General features: G+C 43.9%; 1 protein-coding gene across 1 annotated transcript in view; it reads right to left on the bottom strand.

Annotated features, from left to right (window-relative positions):
• Window positions 1-18331, bottom strand: part of LOC140198439 (uncharacterized) — a 163841-nt gene that overhangs the window by 27140 nt on the left and 118370 nt on the right. Inside the window, exon 14 of the mRNA XM_072259529.1 lies at window positions 4185-4292. Within this exon, the coding sequence (XP_072115630.1) occupies window positions 4185-4292 (108 nt within the window). The remainder of the gene's footprint in view (window positions 1-4184; window positions 4293-18331) is intronic.

Genomic DNA, 18331 nt, shown 5'->3' on the forward strand with positions numbered 1-18331 from the left:
CTTGTATAGATGTCACTTGGTCATCTGTTGCAGAAGGGGATATGGGCCAAGCTGAAAAGATGAAACACCCTACCATACCCCTACTGATGAGGGAGTTGAGGAACCAGGTTTTATACAGGGTCATGTCTCCTCCAGACAGGACTCAGCATTCCTAGTTGGTTTTGCCTGAGAAGCATCAGAGGATTGTGTTGAAGTCGCTTCATGATGATTCTGGTTACTTGGGGTTTGACAAGACTGTTGGCCAGAAAGAATGACAATCTACAAATCAGTCAATTCAAGGAATCAAGGACAGTGGAATCAGACAGACTATTTGCCTTTGTTCCTGCCCGCATGCTTGGGGATGGAGGCTGCCATTTTGTGAAGACTCTCTATTCTCCATTTTGTGAGTTTGACATGCTGGGCTTGATCAATGTTTTGAATAAGACACAATGATACTTCAGGTAATCTGCTGGACTGGAGATCATTTCCAAATAAGAAGTTATTTGTGAGATGTTCTTTGATTGGATATAACATGCAGTTTCTGAATGTTGGCATTGATGCATGCCTGAAGTGATTCGAGCTCATTGCTGATTGAGAACAAAAAGCCATAAATTATCAACTGTCACTTGATGGGAAGAGGGAATAAACTGGTGCTGGCTTGGAGCACAGCCAATAACAAGGTGTTAAAGAACAGAAACATGACCTGTGGCCAATGACACTGGAATGTGATATTTGAATTGAATAGGAATTGATATAAAAGTGGATGCTTTGTGTGTGCTGGTAGCAGTAACTTTGAAGAACAACCATCGCAGATACAAGCGTGAGCAACCCTATGTGAAAGACGTGGTGAGTGAATCAGGACTATGAGGAACGCCTGGCCAGCGTAAACTCCTTTGCCAGGTAATACCTTTGCTATTCTTTGACTGTTGAGGAGAGTCAGGGGTACTTAGCGGGTGGGCACACAAGTTATTTAGTGTATGAATTCACGTTCTTGTTAGTTTAAACAATAAAGGTACTTGTCAGTAAATACAGATTTCTCTGTGCCTCACTAATCATCCTTACAAGTAATTTTTTTTAACAACAAGACCTACAGATTGGTCCGAGATCTGTTTTATTGGCCCCGAATGAAGCCTGAGGTTGAAGAGTCCTGCATTTGATCTATTTGGAGGAAGTTGGCTGATAACTGGGTGTCTACACTTTACATAGCGGACAGCCAGATGCCAAATGTGCCAGTTTTCCGGGTGAAGCCAGAAGCCGGGAATGGCCCTGTCAACATTCTCCATTGGAATCACCTTTTACCTCCAGGGCAGGAGGTACGTGTTGACTGAAAGCCTGACATGGACCCTACACCTAGTAGGAGAAGAGCAGAGAAGCAATCAGCGGAACGAGCTGAAAAGGACCTAACCACTGAATGCTGTACGGACTCAGAGGATGAGGACGTGGGGTGTGGTAAACGTTACCGTAAGCAAACTCTGAAACTGTTTAGAGGAACAAAGTTGCGGAGAGATCGTTGACTTTTGCAAAGAAAGTAGTTTTAACTTTCCACATATTGACAGATACTCCCACAGTGTAAAAGGACAAGATGGGTTACAGTTTGTCATCTGTGTTCAGGAAAGTTTCCTTAGTCAGTACGTAGAAGTCCCAATGAGAGAATGTGCGGTGCTCAATCTGTTCTTAGGGAATGAGACAGGGCAGGTGATAGAAGTTTGTGTAGGTGAGCACTTTGCATCTAGTGATCACAATGCCATTCGATTCAAAGCAAATTTGCAAAAAGATGGGACTGGTCCACAGGATGTGATTCTAAATTGGAGAAAGGCCAACTTTGATGGTATCAGAAAGGATCTGGCAAGTATGGACTGGAACAGGCTGTTTTCCGGCAAAAGCATAGTTGGTAAGCGGGAGACCTTCAAAAATGAAATTTTGGAAGTGTTAACCTTTTATGTGATTGTCAGAATAAAAGGTAAAGTTAACAGATGTAGGGAATCTTGGTTTTCTAGACATATTGAGGCCTGGTTACAAAAAAAGGAAGTTCATTGCAGGTGTAAACAAGAGAGAAGCTGCAGATGCTGGAAATCCAAGCAACACACACAAAATGCTGGAGGAACTCAGCAGGCCAGGCAGCATCTATGGAAAAAACTACCGTTGACGTTTCATGCCAAGACTCTTTGGCAGGACTGGAGAAAAAGAGATGAGGAGTAGATTTAAAAGGTGGGGGAAGGGGAGATAGAAACACAAGGTGATAGGTGAAACTGGGAGGGGGAGGGATGAAGTAAAGAGCTGGGAAGTTGAGTGGTGAAAGAGATACAGGGCTGGAGAAGGGCGAGTCTGATAGGAGAGACCAGAAGGCCAGGGAAGAACGAAAAGGGGAGAGGAGCACCAGAGGGAGGCGGTGAGCAGGCAAGGAGATAAGGTGAGAGAGGGAAAAGGGGATGGGGAATGGTGAAGGAGAGTGGAGGACATTACCGTAAGTTTGAGATCGATGTTCATGACATCAGGTTGGAGGCTATCCAGACGGAATATAAGGTCTTGTTCCTCCAACCTGAGTGTGGCCTCAACACGACTAGAGGAGGCCATGGATTGATATATCGGAATGGGAATGGGAAGTGGAATTAAATGGACCAGAGGAGGCCATGGATTGGCATATCGGAATGGGAATGGGAAGTGGAATTAAATGGGTGGCCACTGGGAGATCCCACTTCCTCTGGAAGATGGAGCGTAGATGCTCGGTGAAACGGGCTCCCAATCTACGTCTGGTCTCACCGATATAAAGGAGGCCACACCGGGAGCACCGGATACAGTATATCACCCGAACAGACTCACAGGTGAAGTGTCACCTCACCTGGAAAGACTGTTTGGGGCCCTGAATAGTAGTGAGGGAGGAGGGGTAGGGGCAGATGAAGCACTTGTTCCACTTGCAAGGATAAGTGGCAAGAGGGAGATCAGTGGGGAGGGATGAATGGACAAGAGAGTTGCATAGGACCGATCCCTGCGGAAAGCAGAAAATGTGCAGGGGGGGGAGGTGGGAATGATGTTCTTGGTGGTGTGATCCTGTTGGAGATGATGGAAGTTCCAGAGAATTATGCGCTGGACATGGAGGCTGGCGGGGTGGTAGGTGAGGACAAGAGGGACCCTATCCCTGGTAGGGTGGCATGAGGAAGGGTAAGATGTGCTGAAAAATGTGAGATGGAATTTGATGCAGACAAGTGTGAGGTATTGCACTTTGGTTGGACCATCCAGGGTAGGTCTTACACAGTGAATGGTCGGGCACTGAGGAGTGTGGTAGAACAAAGGGATCTGGGAATACAGGTCCATAATTCATTGAAAGTGGAGTCACAGGTAGATAGGGTCAAAAAGACAGTTTTTGGCACATTGACCTTCATAAATCAAAGTGCTGAGTACTGGAGATGGGATGCTATGTTGAAGTTGTATAAGACGTTGGTGAGGACTAATTTGGAGCATTGCGTGCAGTTTTGGTCACCTACCTACAGGAAAGATGTAAACAAGGTTGAAAGAGTGCAAAGGAAATTTACACTCTGAGGGACCTGAGTGACATGGAAAGATTGAACAGGTTAGGATTATGTTCCCTGGAATGTAGAGTATTGAGATGAGATTTGACAGAGGCACACACAATTATCAGGGGTATAGACAGAGTAAATGCAAACAGGCATTTTCCACTGATGTCGGGTGGGATTATTATCAAGAGTTTACAGGTTAAGGGTGAAAGGTGAAAGTTTAAGGGGAACATGAAAGTCGTCAGAGCAGGGAAGAAGCTGTCAGTACAAGTGGAGCATGCAAGCTCGATTTCAACATTAGAGAGATGTCAGGATGGGTAGACGGATGGTTGGGGGTATGGAGGGCTATGGTGCTGGTGCAGGTCAATGGGAGTTTAAATGGGTTGGCATGGACTAGATGGGCCGACAGGCCTGTTTCTGTGTCATATTTTTCTATGACACTCCCTCCTCAGGGCCACTTCTCCCAAAACCTCCTCTGCAGTCGGATCAGAGCTGATTCCAGAACAACTCCAGACATTCTGTGTCACCACTTCATATCTCAACCTGTCAATCATGTAGGAGAATTGCATTCCGGATGCCACAGGAATCCAGAGACTCTGTGGGGATGAGGGTGGGTGTGTGGGAGGAGTTCATTTTGTCAACATGAGTCACTTGGTATTTCTGCTGAAATGCAAGTTAGACAATAACAGGTACCTGGAGATCCTTTCCTTAACCAGCACATGAATATAATAGCATATGCTGTAGAAAACACCAGTCCCACCATCGATGTAACGGCAACTCCTACATCCTCTCGTCCGAGGCCTGCAATTAAAAACATTGAATAACTGTATCTGTAACCAGATCAAGGTCATAAGAGGAGAGAATGCTGCCTCTTGAACAGAAGGCTGATGCCCACATGAACTGAAAAACTCAGCTAATTTCCTGTGAAGAGGGACAGCAGTGAACTTCTCCAAGTTCACAGCACCTTTCATCACACTCTGTTCAAGAGCAGATCTCTGCCAATGATCTCGTGCAGTCAGTGTTGGAGGGAATGTGGAACGTGGTTTATACTGAGCAAGGCTGAACAAAAAGCAGTGTGACAGAAACCGACAAGCTGATGAGTGATGCTGATTTCATATTTCCTCACGATACAGAGGGACGTCACTGACACTTTGTCAGTTCTCAGAGCAAATCTGATCAACCCCATTCCCAACCACCCCCCTATTTCCCTGCAACCTATTTCTTGTCCGTGCTTCACCTGCTACTTGCTGAGGATTCCCAGCAGATTCAGGTTTTAATTCCAGGAGCAGGTGATTTAGTCCCTCAAACTGTTCATGGCTGACAAATGACCCAGCTCCACATGGGCAGTGTTACGGAGCCTTTGTGGGGATGGGGATTGAGACCAGAACTCCTGGGATCCAGATACAGATCTGGGAAATCTACACCACACTCACTCAAATAGCAAAACTAAAACAGAGAGAATCAGCAGAGTCACAGGAAGGAATGGAGGGAGGAGGAAAGAAAATCAGCACCGGCAGAATAAATGGTTGTTGTCGGGGTGTTCGGGAGCCCTGAGGGATGAAGGTCAGTAATTAATAGCTGGAGATGTCCGAGTTCAGAGCTGCGATAGTGAAACCAATTGTTACAGGGGTGGCCAAAAACACATGATGCAGTTACCCTGCAGTTCCTCTAGAGGGGAGTGTTGCACAGGGAATGACATCACGTGCCCCTGACATGGAAATAATGGGCATGAGGGTGACCAGCACCCACAGTGCCCGGTTACATTTGTACAGTGGGTGTTATTCCTTTTTCACCCCAGGAAAAGGGATTCCCAGTTGGAAAACACTGGAACAAACCAATTTTCTGCAATTAAATTTCCTGTCCCAAGTTTCCCAGTTCCAGATGCCCTCAAGCAGCAGCAGGACTCTCTATCTCCCCGTGATCTTTAATTCAGACCATAAGACCATAAGATATAGGAGCAGAATTAGGCATTTGGCCCATCCAGTCTGCTCTGCCATTTCATCACGGCTGACCCAATTTTCCTCTCAGCCCCAATCTCTGCCTTCTCCCTGTATCCCTTCATGCCCTGACCAATCAAGAATCTATCAACCTTTTCCTTAAATATGCCATACATAAAGATCTGGCCTCTACAGCTGCATGTGGCAAAGAATTCCACAGATTCTGTCTGAAGAAATTCCTCCTCATCTCCGTTCTAAAAGGACTCCCCTCTATTCTGAAGCTGTATCCTCTGGTCTTCAACTCTCCCACCGTAGGAAAGATCCTTTCCATATCCACTACATCAAGGCCTTTCACCATTCGATAGGTTTCAATGAGGTCACCCCTCAATCTTCTGAATTCCAGTGAACACAGGCCTGAAGCCATCAAACGTTCTTCATATGACAAGCGATTCAATCTTGGAATCACTTTCGTGAATCTTCTTTGAATCCTCTCCAGTTTCAGCACATCCTTTCTAAGATAATGGGCCCAAACCTGCTCACAGTACTCATCAGTGCTTCATAAATTTTCATCATTACCTCCTTGTTTTTCTATTCTAGTCCACATGAAATAAATGCTAATATTGTAGTTGCTTTCCTCATCACAGACTCCAAATGCAAATTAACCTTTAGGGAATCCTGCACAAGGACTCTCAAGTTCCATTACACCTCATTGTTTTGTATTTTCTCTCCATTTTTTGATTCTCTGGATTCTATTTTATCTTCTTATATATGGAAAAATAAGTGTTCTAGACTAAACAAAATTCATCTTCAGAAAGCTAAAAAGAATGGAGAGCTAGCTTTATCGAATTTTACGGTTTTATTATAGGGCAGTTAATATATGTAATACTACATTTTGGTTATATTACATTAATCATGAGGATTATCCGATGTGGGTTTCTTTATCTCTGTTGATAAATTTTCGATTAGTTATACTCTTGGATCCTCACTTCCTTTGTCTTTGAGTAAGTTAACTGACAATTTGGTAGTTAAACATACTTTGAGGATATGGGTACAATTCCGAAAATACTTTGGCTCATTGAGATTTTCTCTTTAAGTCCCCTTTTTTCTAATTTTTTTTTAAACCTTCCATGATTGATGTGGCCTTTTGTTTGAGCAATTGTCAACTAAATATAGCTTACCTAAAACTCACTTTTTTCAATACCTACAAATTAGAGATTTTTTACGGTCTCAAATCTGTACATTTCCCAAAAGTCCTGATAAGAACCTATTAAATGTGATTTCTAATTTGAAACCTTTTATAATGGATCTATATCTAATATTTACCGATATAGATCCATTGGTTGCTGGGAATGAGAAGTGTCCCTTTGGATAAAACTAAAAATCTTTGGGAACAAGACTTACAGACTTCAATTTTGGAGGAAACTTGGAAGGAAATTTCAAATTGATTAACACTTCATTGTTACGTGCCCGCCACTCTCTTCTACAATTTAAAGTGGTCCATAGGGCCCATATGACCAAAGATAAGTTGTCTCGCTTTTATTTCGATTTATCTCCTTATTGTGATAAACGTAATAATGGAGAAGCTTTGCTCATTCATATGTTTTGGACATGCCCTAGTCTTGAAAACTATTGGAAGGAAGTATTTCAAACCTTCTCAGTACTTTTCAAAGTAAACTTTAAGCCTAATCCTTTGACCGCTCTATTTGGTATTGTTGTAGGGAAGGATATTATTTTGGAGTCAGCTGATTTGTACATTCTAGCTTTTATCTTTCTTATGGCTAGGACAGCGCTTTTGCTTAAATGGAAAGAACTAGTCTTGCCTACTCACGCTCAATGACTACGTGATGTAATGTCATGTTTACATTTAGAGAAGATTCGGTGTTCAATTTCTGAATCTAAACAAGACCTTCAAACAATGTGGGGACCTTTTTTGAATTATTTTCAAAACCTTTGATTTGCCATTGAAGCACAGCTGATGGCTAATAATATACTTTTTTCTCTTCCTTCTTTTTCTTCACTAATCAGCTTCGGTTTCGGTAGTGGGCTAGATATTTTTTCTATAATAATTACCATATTTCAATTTTGTGATTAATTAATCTGTATGAATATATGGAGGCAGACATAATAGTAAAATTTAAGAGACTACTAGACAGGTATATGGACGAATTTAAGGTTGGGGGTTATATGGGAGGCAGGGTTTGAGGGTCGGCACAACAATGTGGACTGAAGGGCCTGTACTGTGTTGTACTTTTCTATGTTCTATGTTCTAATATAGGGTAAGGAGTTTTTATGTATGATTCAGTATAACATATTTGATTTTTTTTTGAACTTTCTTGAAACACAAATCTTTATCTGTGGTCTTGCCAACATCTGTCTCCACAACCTCTCCACCAACTGTTCTGACACTCTGGTTCCCATTTCCCTGCAACTCTAGTTTAAATCCCACCATGAAGCATCAACAAACCTTCCCTCTCCAGTTCAGGTACAAACCATCCCTTCTGTATTGGTCTCACCAAAGTGATATTCCAGTTCTTGAAGGGGATGGCCACAGGGGTACTCTACACTGGTTCCTTAACCTCTTTCCCCTTCCTGACTGTCACCCAGTTTCCTGTGTCCTGCATCTTGGGTGTAACTACCACTCGATATGTCTTATCTATCAGCCCTTCAGCATCATAAATAATCTGGAATTCATTCAGTTCCAGCTCCAATTCCTTAACGCTGTTTGTTAGAAGCTGCAGCTGGATGCACTTCTCCCAGTTGTAGTCACTAGAGACACTGGAGGTCTCCCTGCTTTCCCACAGCATGTAAGAGGAGCATTTCACTATCCTGCCTGGTATCTCTACAGTCCTAACTGGGCATATATAAAGAAGAGAAGGGAAAAAAATTCAAGGTTGACTTTTCATTGTCTTCTCTGATTGAAGCCTCCCTTTGAAAAGCAAAAGCCTCGAAGAGCTAAAGCCTCGAAGATCACCACTCTGAATAAGTCCACTGAGACGATGGACACTGTACTTGCCCCTGCCTTTCTTTAACTTGCTCTTACTAATCAATCCTAAATGCCGATTGGTGGCTGGTCACCAAACCATGACCCACTGCTGCCTTTTATACTCAAGAAGTGAACCAGGTTGATGTCCCTTCTTCTCCAAACTTCTAATGTCTGGATTGGCTGCTGGTCAAAGCTCTTTTTCTTGTAAAATTTGACTTCTTGTAAAATTTAACTATTTCACCCTTTAACTGTCTCAGATCCATTCAGACCAGCCCTAGTTTCTGCAAATTCTGCTCAATAAGTATAAACCAGAATCCTTAAACACCAATTTCTCCTTCCTGTGATTTGGGACTCAATATTCCTCTGTGTCTCCAAGACCTATTCGGGCCTCGTCAGAATCCTGATGCCCACATGAATTTGTCTGGCTGAGAGTGGCATTTATCCCTGGTTTTGCTCATTTCCATCTATTAATCCCTGTTGACCACAAGGCTGCTACCACTTCTTGCTTAATTGGGAAATGTGGTCATGCAACCTGTCACTCCTCGGTCAATCTGAGACAAGTTGTAATGCAAACACAGATCCTTGCAGGACACCATTATTCACTTTCTCCCAACATGAGCCACGTAATCTCCTGTAAAATATCCCCACTCTCTGCCTTGTCCCATTGAGGCAACTGTCTGCTCAGGTCAACATTTTGCCTTCAGTTCCATGAGCATCAGTGAAATGCCATTAAAGTCTAAACCTCCAGCAGATCTCCCTGTGGGAAAGGACTTCAGCTGTGGGACTGAGGACTTCAGGTGCTGGTGGTCCTGGTAAAGCAGTTCACAACATCCTGACTGAGATACTCTCTCCATTCCAACCAAACTCCAGAGAACCCAGTTCATCATTTATATGAAAATAGAGAATAACCAGGAAATTGTAGCAATGACGATGACAATGAGAAAACCAACATTACTGACAGACATCCATCTTTCAAATCTATCTTTGTCAACTTTGGATAAATGAAAATTTATTAGTTTGAAAGCCATAGTAACAGATCTACACAAATTATTTAACATAACCATCAATTTACAATGTGTTCTTGGTAATGAAGATTGACCCTGAGACAGTCAGGCTTTTTAAACATCAGGAAACCCAACCAGTTCAGAAATGGAGAAGAAATCTGAACACCAGACTGAAACAAGTCCAGGGATCTCTCTCACACTGGCAGCAAGTAGAGAATCCAGGAAACAACAGAAAAACACAAACACATATTTGATAACTTCCATAATCCCTTATCGAGTGTCTGCACATGCAGAATTGGCAGATACACTGCAGTCTCCCTGTGTACATATCCAGCAGATGAGGTAACAATCCACTACAAATCAGCTTTGTGTTATTCTAGAGACCATGAAGGTTTCAGTTGACGTGGTTCTGCCTGTGGTGACAATACCCAGCCCCAGCTACAGCACTGAAGTTCCACTGTGAAGCCTGTTCTGTTGTTGAGGACTGAACCATCACCACACCCAGATGCTCGAGGCTTCAAACAGTGTTCTGTTTCAAGAAAAAACTGAACTCAACGTGAGTGCAGACTGAACTGTCCAAATGCTGGGACATTTAACGTGGATAAGGGTAGTGGGTGTCCAGAAAGTCCACTGGTAACCAGTGATACACGTCTGAGGGATTGTCCACCATAAGATCCAAGGGACACTTTTTCTTCACCCAGATGTTTTAATTCATTCAGGCTGATGTGTTCAGTAATTTTTGTTTAGAAGGCTACAAGACCATAAGACATTGCAGCAGAATTAGGCTATTTGGCCCATCGAATCTGCTCTGCCAATCGATCATGGCTAATTCTTTTAGTCATAGTCATAGTCATACTTTATCGATCCCGGGGGAAATTGGTTTTCATTACAGTTGCACCAGAAATAATTAAATAGTAATAAAACCATAAATAATTAAATAGTAATATGTACGCCAGTAAATTATGAAATAAGCCCAGGACCAGCCTATTGGCTCAGGGTGTCTGACCCTCAAAGGGAGGAGCTGTAAAGTTTGATGGCCACAGGCAGGAATGACTTCCTATGACGCTCTGTGTTGCATCTCGGTGGAATGAGTCTCTGACTGAATGTACTCCTGTGCCCAACCAGTACATTATGTAGTGGATGGGAGACATTGTCCAAGATGGCATGCAACTTGGACAGCATCCTCTTTTCAGACACCACTGTCAAAGAGTCCATTTCCATCCCCACAACATCACTAGCCTTATGAATGAGTTTGTTGAGTCCATTGGTGTCTGCTACCCTCAGCCTGCTGCCCCAGCACACAACAGCAAACATGATTGCACTGGCCACCACAGACTCGTAGAACATCCTCAGCATCGTCCGACAAATGTTAAAGGACCTCAGTCTCTTCAGGAAATAGAGACGACTCTGACCCTTCTTGTAGACAGCCTCAGTGTTCTTTGACCAGTCCAGTTTATTGTCAATTTGTATCCCCAGGTATCTGTAATCCTCCACCATGTCCACACTGACCCTCTGGATGGAAACAGGGGTCACCGGTGCCTTAGCTCTCCTCAGGTCTACCACCAGATCCTTAGTCTTTTTCACATTAAGCTGCTGATAAGTCTGCTCACACCATGTGACAAAGTTTCCCATCATAGCCCTGTACTCAGCCTCATCTCCCTTGCTGATGCATCCAACTATGGCAGAGTCATCAGAAAACTTCTGAAGATGACAAGACTCTGTGCAGTAGTTGAAGTCCGAGGTGTAAATGATGAAGAGAAAGGGAGACAAGACAGTCCCCTGTGGAGCCCCAGTGCTGCTGATCACTCTGTCGGACACACAGTGTTTTTTAAACCTTCTCAGTCCCACACCCTGGCCTTCTCCCCGTAACCTTTAATGCTGTGGCCAATCAACAACTTATCAATTTCTGCTTCAAATACAACCAACGACCTGGCCTCCACAGCTGCCTGTGTTAACAATTTCCACAAATTCACCATCTTCTGGCCAAAGAAATTTCTCTGGATCTCTGTTTCAAATGGATGCCCCTCTATCCTGGGGTTGTGCCCTTTTGTTCTAGACTTCCCCACCATGGGAAACATCTTTTCCACATCTACTCTGTCTATGTTGCAAAGAACGGGCGAACCCAAACGCAGGACACTGGCACGGAGATAGAGTTAGGATACAGACGAGGGCGTGAGCGTGGCGGGAGCTGAACGGCAAACCGGAGGGTGAACGGAAAAGCAGGAGGCAGGCAAAACATCTCTTGACACTGGGTGTTGCTGGAGCTGAACGGTAAACAGGAGACAGGCAGCAGGCAATACCTATCTTAGCGCAGAGAGACAGAGTTACACAGGTAAACCTCGGTACTGAAGTAAAACTTAGAATACAAAATCCTAAGTGGCCAGGAACGTAAATTACCACACTGGCTGATACAATGATCTGGCGATGAGTGGATGCAAAGCCAGGGTATTTATGCTGCAGGTCGAGATGAGAATCAGGTGTGCCACAATCAACGAGAATTAGGAGAATATGGGGAATTAGCGGTCGGGACCGTGACAGTCAAGGCCTTTCAAAATTCGATATCCTTCTAAATTCAGCGAGTACAGACCCAGAGCCATCAAACATTCCTCATATGATAACCCTTTCATTCTCAGAATCAACCTTGTGAACCTCCTCTGAACCTTCTCAAATGCCAGCACACCTTTTCTAAGATGATGGGCCCAAAACTGTTCACAATACTCAAGGTGAGGCCTCACCAGTGCCTTATAAAACCTCAGCATCACATCCCTGCTCTTATATTCTAGTCCTCCTGAAATGAATGTTAACATTGCATTTGCCTTCCTCACCACTGACTCAACCTGCAAGATAAACTTTAGAGTGTTCTGCACAGGGATTCCCAAGGGCCTTTGCATCTCAGAATTTTGGATTTTCTCCGCTTCGAAAGTAGTCTGCACATTTATTTCTACTACCAAGGTGTATGACAATGCATTTTCCAACATTGCATTTCATTTGCCGCTCTCTTGTCCATCTCCTCATCTGTCTAAGTCCTTCTGCACCCTTCCTTTTTCCTCAACACTACCAGCTCCTCCACCAATCTTTGTATCATCTGCAAACTTGGCAGCAAAACCATCTATTCCAGGCTTTCTCAACCGGGGCTCCGTGAGAGTTTGTGATTGAAAAAATAAACTTTGTTTATTTGAACTCCGTGCACTGTGTGATGCTAGCACTCACAGTGGTGGGCAGTGACCGAGCAGACACGTTAGCAATCTCATTAGAGGTCTCTCAGCCCAGTGTGGCAGTGCAGAGTAGGGCTGTGTTTATTTGGCCATTGACAGTTGTTGAGAACTGTATTGCATGGAGAGGAGGACTGTAGGTTGATAATTAGTGAGCGTTGTATTGCACGGAGGGGAGGACGGAAGACTGATAAATGCTGAGTCCTGTACTGTATGGAGGGGAGGACGGTAGGTTGATGAAGAGCGTGAAGTTTGTTTTCAGAACATTGAATGGACTCACTCATTTTTATATTTTACTAACCCCTGTGTTTTACAGACATGTCTGATGTTCCATTGTGGTGATTTTTGAATTACAATTTGTTGAGTCATTTCACTGCACTAGTGCAACAACAGACACAAACCGTCTCTACAATGAAAGCTATTTATCAGTGGGTTTTACATGGACTGGTGATCCACGTTGTCCTGTTCCACTGAGCCCAGTCTGTGACAAACAACTTACTGCATCCTTCCTGCTCTCCTCTTCTCTTCAGCAGTTGATCTTCTAGATTCCTGAAAACTCTTGGCTACACCGTGGATCAGCGTTCCCCAGCGGTCTCTGTCACAAGCCAGCTGCCGCCACTCATTGACCTCGATATTTGGCTGAGAGAGCTGCTGCTTAAGTTGGTCTTTGTACCTCTTGTGCAGGACACGGGGATCTCTCTTTCCCTGAGGGAGTTCTCTGTAGAGTACAGCTTTCGGTAAAGTCCAAGATATACTTAATGTTTTGTCTTCATATCTGGAAACAAAAGGTCTGTCTTGGAGGAACCATGTTGGCATCTGTACTGATGGTGCCCTCGATGGCTCCAGGAGAGGTTTCATTTCTCTTGTAACAAAGACAATCCTGATGGTGTCACAGCACACTGCTTTCTTCACAGGGAGGTGCTGACCTCAACAACTCTTGGAGACGAAATGAAAAAGTTCTGGATGATGGTTCAAAAATGGTTGACTTTATTAAACAAAGACCAGTTCACTTGAGAATGTTTAAAACAGTGTGAAAACCCCCTGGAATAACTGCAGAATAAAATTGAATAGTATATTTCTTCCCTTTCAACACAAGCGTATGACTAGGTGAGGGACCCTTTCGCTGAATTTTCTGCTTAGCCTGAGAACTTGACTTTTTTTTAGATTAGATTATGAGGACACTCAGTCCTCGTATATTGACATTTAGAAATGCATGCATTAAAAAATGATACAATGTTCCTCCAGAATGATATCACAGAAACACAGGACAGACCAAGACTGAAACTGACAAAACCACATAATTATAACATATAGTTACAACAGTGCAAAGCAATACCGTAATGTGATAAAGAGCAGACCATGGGCACAGTAAAAAAAAGTCTCAAAGTCCCGATAGCCCCACCATCTGATGCAGACGGTAGAAGGGAGAAACTCTCCCTGCCATGAACCTCCAAGCGCCGCAAACTTGCCGATGCAGCACCATTGGAAGCACCCAACTGCAGCGGACTCTTGAGTCCATCCGAAAACTTCGAGTCTCCGACCAGCCTTCCGACACCGAGCACCATCCTCTGCCGAGCGCTTTGACCCCACCCCGGCCACTGAACAACAAGCAAAGCCAAGGACTCGGGGCCTTTCCCTCCAGAGATTCTGGATCACACAGTAGCAGCGGCAGCGAAGCAGGCATTTCAGAAGTTTCACCAGTGTTCCTCTGTGCTCTCACGTCTGTCTCCATCAAATCGGGATTGTGCACGGCACCCTACTTGACAGATAACAGACGTTTGAGAGAAGAGGAGGAACTTTGTGAGATGCAGTCTGATTGTGCACTCAAGATAGGATTTACTGACCTACCCCTGGAGAAGTGCTGGATTTCTGTGAAAGAAGAGTATCCTGCCATTCATAGGAAAGCAATAAACATTTTGCTGCAGTTTTCAACTTTGTACGTGTCAGCAAGCTTTTTATTGTTTAACAAGCAACACGAGCAAGAAGAGATTGTTTCATTTCAGTTGAAGGTGAAATCTGTGTGTGCTTATCTCAAGCTTGACCCAGAATTGGGTACTTGTGCAGCAAAAAACAAGCACAAGTTTCACATGCTCGGCCTATATTTGTGCCTGATCATGTCACTTAGTAAGAAAATGTGTTTTCAAAGTCTTGTATAAAATTGTGTCTTAGGCTATATTTTTATTCATATTGCATTGGCTTATGGTTTTTAGTAACTTTACTATTCAACGTAGTCGATAAATTTTCATGTTGCAAATAGCATTAATTAAAGTCAATTTACAACCTTTATTTCAATTAAATTTCCGGAGCCTTAAGTCAGATTACTAACTTAAGTCAGTTATTTAACAGAAATTTGTTATGTTTGCCCTATGAATTTTTAAAATTCATAAGAAAGGGAAAGAAAGAGATTAATTTCAAGAATGTTTAGTTAAACTTAACTGCCTGTTTTTTCAAGAAAGGTTGGCTAAAAATTAATTCTGTACTCAAAAGAGCAATGATGATTATTTTTGGATTATTATATCTAGAATTTACTAACCACAATAACATACTGAGCTGTAGATATAGTAATTTTTTAATCAGGAGATCCCTGAGATCTGAAAATTAATTCAAGGATTCCTCCAGAGCAAAAAGTTTGAGAAAGGCTTGACTAGCCAGTATGTGTTTGGAAGTTGTGCCAACGTGAATATAGCTCTTATTTATTCGGATTTTTGATGTTGTGTACAAGCTACAGGTTGGTGGGATTTTAATGATGCTTGTATTATTTTTTTTCGAATTGCCGCTACCATATTGGCTTTGTACATTTTGTTTAATTTATTTTCATACTGCATACGTAACTAGTTGATACATAAGTGTGTGGACCAAAGTTAAGCTTTTGATAGTTGCTTTCTGCATTAAAATATCTCAAACAGATAAAGGAATTAAAAACTTGAAAAAGTATTTGTTGTTCTGAGTGTATATTCTTCCCAGGCTACAAAATTTGGCAGCAGCAATGTGGTAATTCCAAGCCAGTTTAGAGGGTTTTGACTTTTGTATGCAGTATGTAAACGGATGACCGTCAGATCTTATTCAGTATCGTTAAAAGTGTACCTAGGCATCCATTCGGGGAATGCTGGAATAGTTGTCTGTGCCTTTAAGGGAGATGGTGATGTCATTACACACGCGTGGGATAGTGAGGAGACTATTTTTGCATTGTGCGAAATACCCTGGGTCCTCGAAGTTAGAAGTGCGAGAGGAGGCTCATCTGTGGTTTTTAAGAGTCCTCAGGAAATGTAAAGACTGTAAAGTCAAAGTGTGGCAGTAGCCAGGCACAGTGCTCACCTCATGAAGCTCAGGAATCCAAGTCTGTCACTGTAGACGATGTCCTTAAAGTAGTCGCAGAGCAGGGCAAAGCCACTAGTGAGTTGACTCAAGCAGTGAAAGATCTTACTGTACAGAGAGGTGTGGCATATGCTATTAGCAGTAGGCCCAAGTTGCAGCCGAGATTCACAGAGGATGGGCAACCAATATGTTTCATGTGTCAGGTGGGGGGGGGACGTGGTCAAGAATTGCCCACAGAAGTGAAGTGTGAGGGACGTAGAGCCGGCATCTTCCAGCCCTCAGGCTGTTGTGAGTCGGGCAATTCGGGGCAACCTCACAGATAATGTACAGACGTCCCGTGACCAGTCGCTGCAACGTGCCAGAGGACCATGTACTGTCGTTGTGCTTCAGATATCAGGTGTCACTGTCCATTGTCTGTAAGACACAGGTAGTCAAGTGAGGACCATGACTGAGCAGTTCTTTCGAGAACACTTGAATGGAGAGGATGAGGATAAGTTGTTCACTGCTGGCTGGATTAGGTTAACAGCCACTGACAGTCTTGATATTCCTCACATTGGGATTTTTACTTGTTTCTACTTGTTAGGGATTCTGTTAACACTGAACAACCCATCCAGTGCATTGTAGGCATGAACATTATAATCCAATGTAGACAACTTGTCTACGCATGATTTGACACGACTCTAGAAGGAAAGTTGGATTCTGGCTGGAGAGATGATTTCCAGAAAGTGCAGATGTGAACTACTGAAAAGAAAGCCATAGTCCGAGTATCAGGAAAAGATACTGAGCACATATCTGCTGGATCTGTAGTTACCATTGTGGCTAGGAAGGCTACTGGAGATGTTGGTTGTGACCATAAGATGTTACCTCATCCACTTAACACACCTCTATCAGGTGGTCTAGTAGTTATTCCCATGCTCGTTGACTCTCGTAGTCGTACAGTACCAGTACAGAGTTTCAACCTCTCTCAAGAGGATGTATGGCTCTCACCCAGGACCCAGCTGGGTACACTGTCAAAGTTAGAGTGTGTAGATAGTGATCAGCAATGTGCTGTAAGATTTCAGCGGATCTCAGCTGGCATTGAACAAATGACTGCTGGTGTAAAGGAGGAGGGTAGTAACCACAAGTTAAAGTCAATTCTAAACATTGGGGTAGTGAAGAACAACAAGCACAGCTAAGAACATTACTGGTTAAGTACCTGGATATCTTCGCTGTTGAAGATGAAGACCTTGGGGACACTGACAAGGTGAAGCATGAAATTCAGTTAATTGATGACGAGCCCGTTTCACAGCCACTCCGTCACGTTCCGCCCAGTCATTACAGTGAAGTGAAAGTGCACAGCTGAAAGAATGGTGTGATTCAGGAGAGCGATCGTGCGTGCGTCTCCCCTGTAGTGTTGCTACAGAAGGCTGTTGGTAGCATAAGACTGTGTGTAGATTATCGGAGACTGAATCTCAAGGCCAAATAGGACACATTCCCCGTCCCCCGTATTGATGAGGGTCTTGATGCCCTGTGGGTAGTGCAATTTTTCTCAACAACAGACCTCACGACTGGTTACCACCAAGTGGTAGTAGAGGAGTGTGATAGGTATCAGGCTACTTTTCGATCCTGTTTAGTCTGATCAACCCTGGCTGGGTCACCCGGGCGAGGGTGTATGATGTTGAAAGACCCGAAACACCCGCTGACCCCAGGTTACATCACTGATGATGTGTCCCAGCGCATCCGCAGGATGTATCTCAGAATTACACAAGCTGACTGAGCCAGTGACTCTCAGGAACAGGCTGGGTGACCACCAAGAACAGATTGGTGACGACTGGAGAGACAGTTGACAGCTCGGAAAGACGGCAAGCGGGGCAGGGAGGGGTAGCAGCCCAACCTGCAGCTTCTGTGAAGAAGAACCTAAGAAAGCTACAGATAAACCCAATGAAGGACACCCCCAGGGGAGCCCGGGGGGGGGTGGGGGGGAGGAGAATGAGCACCACAATAGGACGGTCCTAATATCAACGACCAAAGCAAATGGATAATTGACGACGAGAGAGAGATGCATTTGCAGCAAGGTTTGTAAGAACAAGCACGGCCTAAAGATCCATCAGGTCAGAATGAAGTGCTTGGAGTGGAGAATACTGCACAGCACACAGGATTTACGTCCGGTGAGATGCAGGAGGAGCCCGGCCTGGAGTCACCCCACAGAGCCCAGAACCTCCAAGCACCAGAAGCTTCTGTGCCAAGCAACGTCGTTCAACAGCGCCGGATTAAGTGGCCCCCAGCCAACAATGAGAAGGAGTGGCTCCAGTTCGATGGGGATGTAGCAAGGATCATACAGACAAGGGAGATGTTGACAGCAGCTTCAGACAATGACCACCATCATTGTCAGCTTTGCCACGGAGAGGTT

This window comes from Mobula birostris, chromosome 5 (genome assembly GCF_030028105.1).
Source record: "Mobula birostris isolate sMobBir1 chromosome 5, sMobBir1.hap1, whole genome shotgun sequence".
NCBI classification, from domain to species: domain Eukaryota; kingdom Metazoa; phylum Chordata; class Chondrichthyes; order Myliobatiformes; family Myliobatidae; genus Mobula; species Mobula birostris.